At 42.5% G+C, this 12951-nt stretch overlaps 3 protein-coding genes, 1 long non-coding RNA gene and 1 pseudogene across 4 annotated transcripts; all 5 read right to left on the bottom strand.

Moving 5' to 3' along the window:
* Positions 1-1336: 1336 nt before the first annotated feature.
* LOC148908426 (uncharacterized) lies at positions 1337-2484 on the bottom strand (annotated as a pseudogene).
* Positions 2485-3372: 888 nt separating this feature from the next.
* Positions 3373-5119, bottom strand: LOC116288432 (uncharacterized). The gene is made up of 2 exons (XM_031695218.1): positions 4682-5119; positions 3373-4563 (listed from the first exon to the last, which is right to left on the bottom strand). Exons 1-2 carry the CDS (start codon positions 5117-5119, stop codon positions 3373-3375), a joined length of 1629 nt encoding a protein of 542 aa, XP_031551078.1.
* Positions 5120-5190: 71 nt separating this feature from the next.
* LOC148908425 (uncharacterized) lies at positions 5191-5478 on the bottom strand. Its single transcript, XR_016120810.1, has 2 exons — positions 5363-5478; positions 5191-5294 (listed from the first exon to the last, which is right to left on the bottom strand). It is a non-coding gene; the product is annotated as an uncharacterized LOC148908425 (long non-coding RNA).
* A 110-nt stretch (positions 5479-5588) lies between these two features.
* Positions 5589-6308, bottom strand: LOC116288431 (uncharacterized). The gene has a single exon (XM_031695217.1). It carries the CDS (start codon positions 6306-6308, stop codon positions 5589-5591), a length of 720 nt encoding a protein of 239 aa, XP_031551077.1.
* Positions 6309-6353: 45 nt separating this feature from the next.
* On the bottom strand, positions 6354-8423 carry LOC116288430 (uncharacterized). The gene has a single exon (XM_031695216.2). It carries the CDS (start codon positions 8421-8423, stop codon positions 6354-6356), a length of 2070 nt encoding a protein of 689 aa, XP_031551076.2.
* Positions 8424-12951: the final 4528 nt, after the last annotated feature.

The following is a 12951-nucleotide window of genomic DNA, read 5'->3' as shown; positions in this document are numbered from 1 at the left end:
TTTGTTTTCTTCATAAATGCTCTGTTATCACAATTCAATTTTAACTGAACCCTAACAGGACATGGCAAACTCATAGATCTGAAACAACCTCTGGGCTGATCTAAGTCAGGGCATGGCTAACTCACAGATTGAACCTTGAAACAACCTCTGGGCTGATCTATGTCAGGGCATGCCTAACTCACAGATCAAACCCTGAAACAACCTCTGGGCTGATCTAATTAAGTCAGGGTATGGCTAACTCACAGATCGAACCCTTAAACAACCTATGGGCTGATATAAGTCATGGCACGGCTAACTCACAGATCAAACCCTTAAACAACCTCTGGGCTGATCAGCATCAGGGCACAGAAAAAACTATTGTAAATGAAACTCGGAAATAACCTCTGGGGTGAACTAAGTCATGGCACGGCTAGCTTGCAAATCATGATCAAACCCTGAAACAACCTCTGGGGTGATCAGAGTCAGGAAACAACTAACTCACAAATGAAATTGGAATTTTTTAATACCTATCTATACCGTTTCTAACCTTTCCTTGAATTTCATAAAAATCTTTTCCAACAACAACAACAGCCTCTACCCGCCTCAGCAAAAAAAATAATTAGACGAGTATTGGGTTTCCTGTGGTATACTATTACCGGTGTCAAATGTCCGGCAGAAGTCGTTTGTGTGAATGTATGTGATTTTGTAAGTCGTTTGAATGCTTTAGGGATTGCTATAGACTTCAATTTAACATTCCTCTAGGCTCAACATAGAGTTAACTGCTGTCATCAGAGTCACTTAGATTTCTGTTGCTCCACATGTAGGTTCCTGTTTTTGTATGAAATTACGCCGCTTTTTTGTCTTGTGTCGTTCTGGTATATATCCACCTTTATTTGATGTTATGGCACTACGCTTGAAAGAGCCTTCAGTACTAGTAGAGGGTACAGAATTTGTGTGATCATCAGTAGATGTATCTGGGGCTGTATAGATAGCTGCAATTTCAGACTCAGATACAAAGCAAACTGGAGTTGCAGTTGTTGTATTACAACATTTCACAAGCTTATGTTTAAGGTCATCAATTTTCAAGTGAGACTCAGTTTGTACGTTGTGATATTGCAGGATTTTCTTTATGTTTTCAGACTTTACCATATTGTCTGGAAGAGATAGCTTAATATGGTGTTGAGAAATAATTTCCTGCAATATGTCAGTGTTACACTTATGAAGAGGTTGGTATAAACAATTGCCAAAATTTAAACTGATATCTTGTGTTTTTAGTTTTTCAAACAATGAATAAATGCAGATTTTCTCTTTCATGAAACAATGGATTGGCCCCAACATACGTTGCTTTCCCATTATTTCATAGACCATTGTGCACATACCAACCACTTTTATGATTTTTTTGGGTTGAGTAAATTTCACACCAAAAGTGGTTTGACTTCAAATAAACAATGTCAGACAATCTGTAGGTATAGTTATTGACGACAACTTTAACTTCAGTGGATGTATTTGTATTTTTAATCAACTGAGGACATTTACTGCCAGGATTTGTAATGTAGTTTACAAAAAATATTTCAGGACTATTTGTGACTTGTGATGTTTTAAAAGTAGTAGCCTTGCATGTTTTAGGCTCCTCATGCAACAAGAATGCATTCATTGTCAGAAATAGTTACAAAGTTCTCCTTTACTGAATTGGAACACTTTGAGACAGTGGATAAGTTTAGTTTGTGTTCAATGACGTTTATTATGTCAAAGTCATTGCCATTAGATAAGTGATGGTTACTGGTAGCATCGTCACCACTAATAGGAAAAACATAGTTATTAATATTTCTTACTGAATTGTGGGAACTATTCAGCATACATTTTGTTGTTTGCCTTGTTTCAAGTACAAAGTTAGTCCTTACATCATTATGGCATTTCTCAAGAATTCGGAAGAGAATTGATTCTAAAGAGGCTAGCTTTCCCAATTGCATAATATGTATGGCCATTTTGTGTATGGTCTTGAAGCCACCTCCATAGCTTCATTTTGCTTTCATGAAAATCCCCCTTTTCCCTCACAGAAAATGCCTCAATCAAGGATGTTAAACTTTTGTTTGTTTTAAAAATCTCAAAGTCATGAAATTGGCGTTTACAGGCATGATATGTTAATTCAAGAAATGTGTGCGGGTGACAGCTGTTGTGTATTCCTTTAGAGCCATATTTATAAGACTGGTATGTGACAGAGATAGTAGATTTATTTTTTGGTCGAAGATCACAAGGATTTAGTTTACATTTCCATTCTTCTTCTTTGCGGCCTTTGCGTCTCCGTGCTTGTTTAACTATACAAGTAGAATTATTTTTCATATTAGAAAAAAGAGAGAGGTCTTCGTGTATTAGTACCTGGGGAACAACTAATGATTTACCTGCTGTTGTATATATACAAATACAGTTTTTTGATATTTCTTTACTTCTTTCATGAAGGCCAAACACATCAGAATACCACTCAGGCTCTGTTTCACTATTAGCCATTGTCCAAAACTCATATAGATAACTTTGAAGCAATTTCAAATATTCATTATTTCTTTCGATAAGAAAAACTTTCATTCCCACAGGAGTCCACACGATATAGTGACATGAATTAGTGGAAGTGCATAGCATTTCAAGCATTACTTGTGGCATATGATTGATACAAACTTGTTTGTATGGTACAGGTGTAACTAGCCACGGCGGTATACAAATAAACTTTATTATAACTAGAGGCTGAGTACAACTCATTCGAAGTAATTTACTTTCTAAAGAAGCCTTATAAACATAAAAGGGGCGACTTTGAAACCTCTAAAAATACCCCGAAAGGTAAAAACTCAGTGGCCTCGTGGCCGCCGTGCCAGAGAATGACTCCGCGCATGCGCACCACAGACCACAGGGAACCCAAACTACCACAGGGACCCCAATGCAGTTACATGGCTCCCCAAAATGTTATCCTGTGATAATATTTTCCCTAATTAACAATATGAACTATAACAATCTCAACAATGTTCTACAGTTCTTTTATGTGTCTGTCATAATCAACGTTCTTTAACGGTTCTGGCTTCTGGTCGGGGAATCCCGGTCTCCCTGCGATTCTACAAGCAGGACAAGCTTGTTTACCGGTCTCTCCAACTTGGATCTGTTGGGCGTCAGTACCGTGACTGATCGAACTTGACCTTGATCATCCGGATACACGTTCACGACTCTAGGCAACGACCATTTGTTTCTTGGGGACAGGGTTTCCTTTAGTAAGACTACATCTCCTGCTCTGAAGTTCCTTCTCGGTTGGGTCCATTTCGGTCTTGCTTGTAGCTATTGCAAATAATCTTTGCTCCATCTCTGCCAAAATTCTTGTGCTAGATGTTGTGTTCTTCTCCATTTCCTTTTACATTACAGATCTTCTCTTTTGAACTCTCCAGGTGGAGGTAACACGAGTCTTGTCTTCCCAGTGAGCAGCGTACCTGGAGAAATCGGCGGTTCGGACAGGGGGTCGCTGAGTGTCTCCACCGTCAAGGGTCTGCTATTCACCGTAGCCTCTGCTTCACACAGGAAAGTTCTCAGCGTTTCTTCATCAATGCGGGCACCATGCCCTCTTAGAAGTCCGTTCATGACGTTTCTGATTGATCTAATTTGTCTTTCCCAGACACCTCCAAAGTTGCTTGCGGAAGCTGGATTCTTGACCCAATCTACGTTGTCCTTTAGTAGTTCTGCTTTCACTTTCTGGTCGTCCATCTCATCAATAGCTCTCTTAAGTTCAGCTCCAGCACCAACAAAGTTTGTACCTCTATCACAGCGAATTTCTCTGACAGGACCTCTTCTGCTGATGAACCTCCTTAATGCTTGTATGAATGAGTTCGTTTCCAGTGAATCAGCCACTTCGATATGCACAGCGCGACTTGCTAAACACGTGAACAACGCGCCGTATCTCTTGACGGTGGATCTTCGTTGTTTGACGTACCACGGGCCGAAATAATCGACCGCGCAGTATGTAAACGGCGGGGCAGGTTCCAGGCGTGACTTAGGCAAATCCGCCATCTTCTGTTCTCCAGTGGTACCTCTGAGGTAACGACACTTGACACACTTGGAAATGAACTGTCTTACCATGGCATTTCCATTTATGACCCAGTAGCCACTGGCACGTAGCTCATTGAGGGTGACTCCTCTACCGCTGTGATGAGTCCTTTCGTGGACGTGGTTGATCACTAGCTTCGTCACATGGCTCGATTTCGGCAAAATAATGGGATTCTTGAGTGATTCTGATAGATTTGCCTTCCGAATTCTTCCTCCAACCTTGATTATACCTTTCTCGTCCACGAAGGGGTCCAATGTGTGAAGAGAGCTCGTTTCCTTTAATGCGGCTTTCCTTTCTTTGTCCGTCTCGCGGCTGCTGTACTTTGGGCTGTTCTGGATGTCTCGGAGACTCTTTAGTTCAGATGGAAACGCAGCTTTTTGTATTTGTCTGATAATGTCTTCCTCAGCTTCTTCTAGATCCGTGACAGTCATTTCCGTTGTGGAGGACGCCCCGTTGTTTACAATCTTGTTTTCTTGTGAATTTTGGCTGCATTTGATTCTGTCTCTGAGCTTTTTTTTTGTACTTCAAACAAAGAGCTATAGCCTTCTTCCCCTTGTGCCAACTTGAGAATCTTTCTAATCTGCCGAGTATACTGCTAGGTTTTTCCTTGACTGTGCTTGCGTTCACCCTGATGTTCTTTACTTCTGGTGAGTCTGGATGTACACCGTTCTCGAACGTTTCCTCTTTCAGCCACTTATCTTCCTCCTCGTTCAGGAATTCAGGTCCCTTGATCCACCTCGATTTCTCTATGAATTCTTTCGCTGACATTCCTCTTGAACCTTCGTCTGCTGGGTTTGATGTTGTTTCGACGTAGCGCCATTGTGAGGGATCGGTGTGATCTTGAATTACTTGTACCCGATTCGCTACGTAAGTATGAAATCTTCTGGATTCGTTGCTAATGTACCCGAGGACAACCTTGCTGTCTGTCCAATAATGATCTTCAATCTCTGCGTACTCAAGTTCTTCCTTTATGGCATCAGCAATCTTTACGGATACGGTAGCTGCAGCTAGCTCCAGTCTCGGGATGCTCACAGACTTTCTTGGTGTTACTCGGGCCTTGCCCATGACAAAAGAAACGTGTACTTTACCATTTTTATCCTTTAGACGTAGGTGTAGGGACCAGACTTAGACACGCGTAACTCAGTTTTCATTTAATTCGTAACGACTCTCATTACATCTCGTCATCGAAGACTTTGTACAGTTTATGACCTTTGTATGGTTTATACGCTATTGTACGGTTCTACAACGAGAAAGTTATATTCTTAACATAAGACTTACAAATCTGAACGTAAGAAAACCGGAATTTACCTCAAGTTTGGCCTACAATAATGACTTTAGATCCTCTAACGTCCTTGCTACGTTCTTGTTACGTTCTTGTTACGTTCTTGCGCATGGCGAACTATGTTACCGCTGACCATATCTTACAGTAGGTACGAGCACTGTCCGTATCCGTTCATCGAGGCATCGGACATATTATGAAGTTGAGATGAAGCGATGTTCCCAAATCCTTCTGGCTTGAAGCTCCTTGGTACGTCTAGGTGCTCGAGCAGATGAAGCTCACTCCGCCATTTCTCTCCCATCTGCTTCTTGTGGCGTCGTCAACTGGTTCGTCCCAGTCACTAGTATGACAGATGTCTTGTAAGATTCTTTTCCCGACCAGCACTACAGGCGCGATGAGACCCAAGGGATCGTAAACAGAGCTGATCGTGGAGAGGATCCCTCTCCGTGTACAGGGGTTGTCCTTAAGCTGAATTCGGAATTTAAAAACATCAGACTCGATGCACCAATGGACTCCTAATGCCCTCTCAATGGGCAACTTGTCTTGACCCAAAGCGAGGTTAGTTACGTTTTCAGCTCTATCTCCTTGCGGGATCGAGTCAATGATGCGTTCCGTGTTACCGACGAACTTGAGCAGATTGAATCCGCCTCTTGCGCAGACCTCCTTAATGTTCTTCGCTAGTTCAATAGCTTCGTCTTCCGTGTGTGCGGATTTAAGAACGTCATCAACGTAGAAGTTCTTTCTTAGAGTGTTGGCAACTTCAGCACCGAACTCACACTCGTTGTCGTCTGCCGTGCGTCTAAGGGCATAATTCGCACAGGCAGGTGACGATCCCGCGCCGAATAAGTGTACTGTCATACAGTACTCTTCTGCTTCTTTCTCCGTTTCTCCGTCGGGCCACCATAGGAATCTGAGGAAGCTTTGGTCTTCCCTTCTCATCTTCACTTGGAAGAACATCTTCTCGATATCCGCCATAAACGCGAATCTCTCTTGTCGGAATCTGGTCAAGACGCCAATTAACTAGCTGGTCAGATCCGGTCCTTGAAGGAGATTGTCATTTAGAGATTGTCCTTCGTATCTAGCCGAACAATCAAACACGATACGCACCTTCGTTGGTTTTTGAGCATGGTACACACCATGGTGTGGCAGGTACCAGAATTTTCCATCTTTGGTTTCAAGATCAGTGTCGACCTTGCGAGCGTAGCCTTTAAAGATGATCTCGGACATAAAGTTGCAGTAATCCGTGTGATACTTGTTATCTGACTTTAGTCGCTTCTTTAGACTGTCCAAACGCTTCTCTGCTTGTACGCGGTTGTTTGGTAGCTTAATGTTCCGATCCTTCAGCGGAAGAGGCATCTCGTAGTGCGAGTCTTCAAGATGAACAGTCCCGTCTTCAACTGTTTGATAAAACTTCCTATCTTCGCGTGACATGGCAGTTCCTTTCTCTGTTTCAGAGAAGTCCAACTCAAACATTAGTTCTACCGATTGTGGCGTTATCAGTTCCTTTACTGTCCTCTGTGCCACAACGTAACTTTTGGCGGTCGTAGATGCCATCTGCTTGTCCAGTAGAATTCTGTTACAGTGAAGACTGTTGCACTCCGAAGAGTTGATAGGCCCGTTGATGTACCATCCCAGTAGTGAGCGTACAGCATATGGTTCGGTCTCCTTTCCGTAAACGACGTCTCTTGGTCGTAGCGCACTTGGACAGTTCAAACCAATTAAGAGTCCTACCTCCACTTCTTCCATGTAGGGTGGAATCTGCTTGCTCACTTCTTTTAGATGATCGATCTTGCCTACTACATCAGGTCTTGGTATTTCACTGCGGTCTGCTGGAATGACCTGCATAGTGAAAGTTCTAGGCAATTCTAAGCTAACGTCTTCATCCGTGAGGTTAGTCACAATTAATCCGTTAATCGCCTTCGATGACGAGGTTTCCGTTCCTTGTATTGTTGTCAGTAGAAGTTCAGTCTCGCTTTCTTCTGTGCCCAGCTTCTGTGCCAGCTCTTCCTTTACAAACGTTCCACCGCTGGCATTGTCCAGCAGTGCATAGACCTTTACTCTGTTTGATGGATTGTTCTCGTGAGACAGCCATACCGGTAGCACACTCAGGTTCACGGGTATATCTCCAGCTTCCGTGACGCTACAGACATCCGTACGTTTGTTACTAACTCGAGGGGTTTCTTTAGGTTGGCTCTTTTCGCTTTGGTTCTTTGTCTTACTTGTCCAGTCATCATCATGCATAGATGTTGGGTGCTTCTTACTGCACGTTTTACATGACAGTCTATCTTTACAATTCTTTGCGACATGTTCGTTGCTAAAGCAACCATAACACAGTTTCTTTTCCTTCACAAAATCACGTCGATCGCTAAGAGGTTTTTTCAAGAACTGTTCAAAGTCGTTCAAATCATGATGCTTGTCGCAAAGGGCGCAACAAACGTTCGGCTTGTACTTGTTTCTCTCCGTCAGATCCGTCGCAAAACTTGAACCCTTTACTCTCTTAGGAGGTCTTCTTCCGAACGTCGGGCGAGTGGGTTTGTCTTTTTCTTCAAGAGACAGCTTGGTTACACCTTCCTCTGAGAATACTGCGTCAGTGGCTAACTCTGGTTGCTCGGGCACAAATTGAGTAAATTCTTCAAAGTCGGCCATTCTTCCCTTCATACTTCTAGTTTTACTGTTCCTTTCGGCCCACTTGCTGCGCAGATGACGCGGTAGCTTTTCCCACAATTGGCGTAGTACTTGCGCAGTGTTGAGATCGTCCATGTGCGACATTCCCTTCATGGCCGATTTCGCTTGTTTTAGGGCAAGCGCAAAATCTTGAAGGGCGAGGCCTTCGTTCGGCTTGATCTGCGGCCAGGATGACAGCCTGTTAATGTGCGCGCTAGCAATTTTGAAGGCATCACCAAATTGTCGCTGTAAGAGATTCTGAGCTTCATCGTACGCATCGTCGGTTTTCCTCTGCAGGCAACCGCTTATTACTTCCTTGGCCCTTCCGGTGGTGTATTGACCCAGGAAGTAAAGTCTTTCAACAGAGTCTTCCACCTTTGACTCAATTAATGATTCAAAGGCGGTTAAGAACGATGGAAATTCCATTGCGTTGCCGGAAAACGTGGGAGGCTTGTGCGTTGGCAACATGCTCCTTGCCTGCTGGGCGGCGATAGTTTCGGATTATTCTGCTTGTTTCCTTTGTATGTCGACTATTTCTTGATATGTGTTGTTCTGTATATACGGTGTATATGCGCTTGGTGTCATACTTGCTCCTATTATATCAAAGGGACGATGCTGTAAGGGCTGACCAAAGTTGTCAAACCCTTGACCTCCTAATACTGGAGGGATACCTTGAAGAGACGCTTGATATGCTATACCTTGTGCAGGGCTAGTGTGGAGGGGCGGCCTGTACGCAAATGATGAGCTTGCGCGGCTTCCATGTAACGTTCCCTGGCCCACCCCTAACTGTAGGCCCGTGGAGCTCATAGAAGCAGGTAAACTTGACACTACGGTGGTACTTGAAGACACACTCCCAACTGTTGCCTGGCTTACCCCTGATGATACACTCTTGGGGGTTATGGGTGCACGTGGACTTGACATTATGTTTGAACCTGAGGACACGCCCTTAACTGTTGTCTGGCTTACCCCTAATGGCACATTCTTGGGGGTTATGGGTGCAGGTGAGCTTGAAACTACGGTTGTGCTTGAGGTGCCACTAACCATTCCCTTGCTCGCCGAGGGCTCCGTACTTGTAGGGGTTGTATGACTGTGTGGCGGGTTATGTGCAACGCTGGTGTGAACAGGAAGACCCAGAGGTGCTCCTTGACCCTCTGTAGACTTAGTGCTTGCCGAAGCTTCATGGTTGAGGGGACCACTGTCACCACTAGTTGGTATCACACTTATTGAGAGGCGCGGCAACCCACGCGCTAAAGTAGGGGTCGAGAACATATCATCTTCGTTTGCTTGCTCATAGATTTGTTCTTCCTTCTTCGCCTGAGCTAAGCCCTTTTTTAACTCTAGTTCTTCTGAAGCCATCTTAAGCGCTTGGGTTTCCTTCAAAAACGCCGCTTCGACCTCTAATGCTGCGATCTTAGCGCGTGCTTCGATTAACCTTGATTTCGAAGACATTGATGAGGAAACGGAATGCTTAGAACGCCCAGAGTTTCTCGAGGAATGACGAGACCCCCTTGAAGTAGTGGAATTAATTTCAAAAAACACACCTTTAGCCTTTGACATGTATTCACATACTGTTTGTTTAAACTTAAAGATAGCTCCATCGTGAGTGTCAAACCACGTAACAGCATCCTCGACCTCTTCGTCGTTTTCCAAGGAATTCAGATAATTGTCATGAGCATCTTGTAATTTATAAATCAAACCGTTCAAAACTTCTGTCTCGCTTGACACAAACTCAAAATTATGAAAATCATGAAGCAGTGGCCTAATTTTATTCATCTGTCTTGTCACTTGTCGTAAACCCGATGTTCTATTCTCCTTCAAGTTCTCTAATTCATATTGTTTACCTTTTTTCGTCGAGGTTTTCCTTCTCGCACCATCTCCAAGCTCTTCAGCATCCCTTTCCAAACCCTTTCCTTCCACATCCAGTGAACCTTGAACCTTTTCTGGATCGCGGCTGTTTTGTTTAGTCGCAGAGGCCGTTGTTGGAGTTCCCTTCGGTGGAGATTCCGTCGCCGAATTGACATTTGACTCCGCAAAATGTGCCATAGAATTTTCCTTTTCACCGTTAATAAATCCCTTTCTTTAGCCTTCCATGTCCGTAATTTTGTCCTTGTATTCCTTGTATATCCTTGTGAATCCTTGTGAATCCTTGTTGTCGAGTCCAGTTGCAATAAAACAAAAATATCCTTGAGAATTATTCCAATTTTGCCGTCGATTGTCGTTCGAAGAAATGTCTTGCTGAGATTTTTACTCGCTGAGTTTGCTGGCTTGAGTTTTTACTGTAACTGGCCACGGCGGTATACAAATAAACTTTATTATAACTAGAGGCTGAGTACAACTCATTCAAAGTAAGTTACTTTCTAAAGAAGCTTTATAAACATAAAAAGGGCGACTATGAAACCTCTAAAAATACCCCGAAAGGTAAAAACTCAGCTACCTTGTGGCCGCCGTGCAAGAGAATGACTCCGCGCATGCGCACCAAAGACCACAGGGAACCCAAACTACCACAGGGACCCCAATGCAGATACAACAGGTTTGCCACCCATAAATGGACACTTTATTTCTATTGCCGCAGTAAGTTTTCCATGATCGCATTTTTTCCCCACTAAGTCCATCAGGTGAGGATGCCTGCCAATCTTTACCATTAGTGTCAGTTAAGAACCAAACACCAGTTTCCTTGACAATGTCTTCATTGTGATTTATAGAGAAATAACTATTCAAGTATGTAACATTAGTGCACTTTCTTCATTGATTGACCCCCATAACATTGCCAGATTTTCCTGTTCCTCTTTTTCGATAGGGTTTCCTAGTAATGTATCATGTAACTCTCTCCAGTAGTCAATCATAGCAGTTTTTCCATACCAACCAAGGGCAGTAGTAGCCTTACTACCATTTGTCTTTCCTTTTCTTGCATCGAACCATTTTTTACTTTTTTGTTTACAAAATCTAGGTTCTGTGAGATTGTCAGAAGGAGAAGGAGGTGCATAGCATTTAAAATTGTTGAGATCACAAGAGTCCAGAGTGGTGATCAAATTAGGAAGAGTTGAACCAGGATAATACCATGCCCTCTTCGGCAGTGGGGGATTTGTGAGTGTTGATTGTTTTTTCTTATTCTTGTTTGGACAATCAGATTTTAGGTGACCAATTTGATAACAAGAAAAGCATTGTTGTTTTGCGATCCATTCAGGCTCGTGGCCTTTAGGACATTCTGATGCCCAGTGGTCTTGCATATTACAGCGATAACATACATCGGTGGATTTGTTAGTTATTAGTGCCTTTTGATTTTAATTTGGCTTTCCCTTCAAATTGCTTTAGCATTTGCCTGACTGCTGACTCATCAGTATCATGTTGTGGTGCCAATCCATCTTTTGCTACGTATAGTACACATCTTCGTTGACAAAATGTTTGCACAAAAGATGACATGACCTCTGATGAAGAATTGATTAGATTTTCAGATAGGTTCATATTTCTCAACAAATGTATCCTATTAAATAGTAAAGTAGTGTGTTTCTTAAGGCTTAGAAGAGCACTATTTAATGATTCAGAGGACCAGCTATTGCAAAACAAAATTGACCTTAAATGGTAATCAAGGTGCTGAGCAAAGAAGAGAACATGAGGCTCATTTGATTTTGCACGCAATGCTGTAAGAATGGGTTCAGAGGAGTGGAGGAGAGTCGTAGGAGAGTAAAAATCGAGATACTCTGTTGTTCCTTTGACATGTCGTGTAAGCTGTAGTTTGTCAGCAGCATCATAAAATTCATCTAATTTGTAATCCCATGTAAAGACAATATTTTTAATTAATCACACTTGTGTCAATTGTAGGCCAGCCCTTCTTTTCATTTAGTGTCTTGTTAGGAGAATTATGTTTACAAAGATGAATTGCAGCAATGTTAGGGAGGGAAGCCTGATCATATGAGCCAATTGTGCCAATTAGATCTTTCATTTCGGAAGAAATGAGCATTTCTTTAGTCAAGGAAGCTGATGACTCAAAGAAATGCAAAGATGTTGCTTTCCCTCCTGCAATTCTTGCCCTCTGAAGGGAAACATAATTTTCTACATCATCTTGGCACATAGTTTTAGGAATTATTTGAATATCTGGATTATTTAGTTGTACATATTGCACAATGCCAAGAAATGCTCTGATTGTTCTTTGAAGGTCCTTATGGCTTATCCTTGGTGTGAATTTTTTCCAGTGTTCCCTTTTCCCTGCTGGATTAGGGATGTAGCTCTTATTTACCTCATCATACCAGTTATCAAACCATAACATAATTTGAATTAGTTTTCTATAGCAACAGGGATTAACCCCGGAACTGTCTTTAAAGAATTGAAAGAGGCGGTGACAATTTTGGATGTACTTTCTCGTTAAAATGGTATCCTCAGCAGGAAAAGAACCTTCAAAGATATCAACTGCCACATCAGAAGGAGCACAGCGCTACTGCACGTTTAACACTACATCAATCAAGTGTTCTTTATTTTATTTCATTTCCATTCAAACTCAGTCTCTTTTCAGGATCAACAATGAAATTCCTTAGTTTTTTAATCATATGTGGATAATCCGATAACCACCAAATTGGTTTGTTATCATTAAGTAGTATAGGGGATGGGGGTATCAGCGCAGTTGATCACCCGAGGATTACCCGCGTCTTCTTAGGATAGTATGGGTATTATCCGCGTTAAGTACTGGTTTTTTAGGAGGACATAGGTAATGTCCGTGTTGCGTTGTAAGGCACGAGGATTGTCCGTGGGGGCTACAGCGCATCTGTGGAAATATGTGTGTCTATATATGGAGTGCGAAGGTTGCAAAGAGTTTTATGATGACTTTTGTGTAAGGTGTTTAAGACAGCGCTTTAAACCTAGCAAGCCAAATAAGTATATTTTCTGTGGTAGGAAGATGCGAATAGAAGAGGATACGTCAGCGCAGTGTTACGAATGTGGTAAGAACATTCGCAATGCCGTG

This window comes from Actinia tenebrosa, unplaced genomic scaffold, assembly GCF_029948245.1.
Source record: "Actinia tenebrosa isolate PJP-AT-01 unplaced genomic scaffold, QUT_ActTen_1.0 PGA_scaffold3__52_contigs__length_22856419, whole genome shotgun sequence".
Taxonomy (NCBI): Eukaryota; Metazoa; Cnidaria; class Anthozoa; order Actiniaria; family Actiniidae; genus Actinia; species Actinia tenebrosa.
The sequence above is the reverse complement of the archived record's forward strand: the minus strand, read 5'-3'. Positions and strand labels throughout refer to the sequence as shown.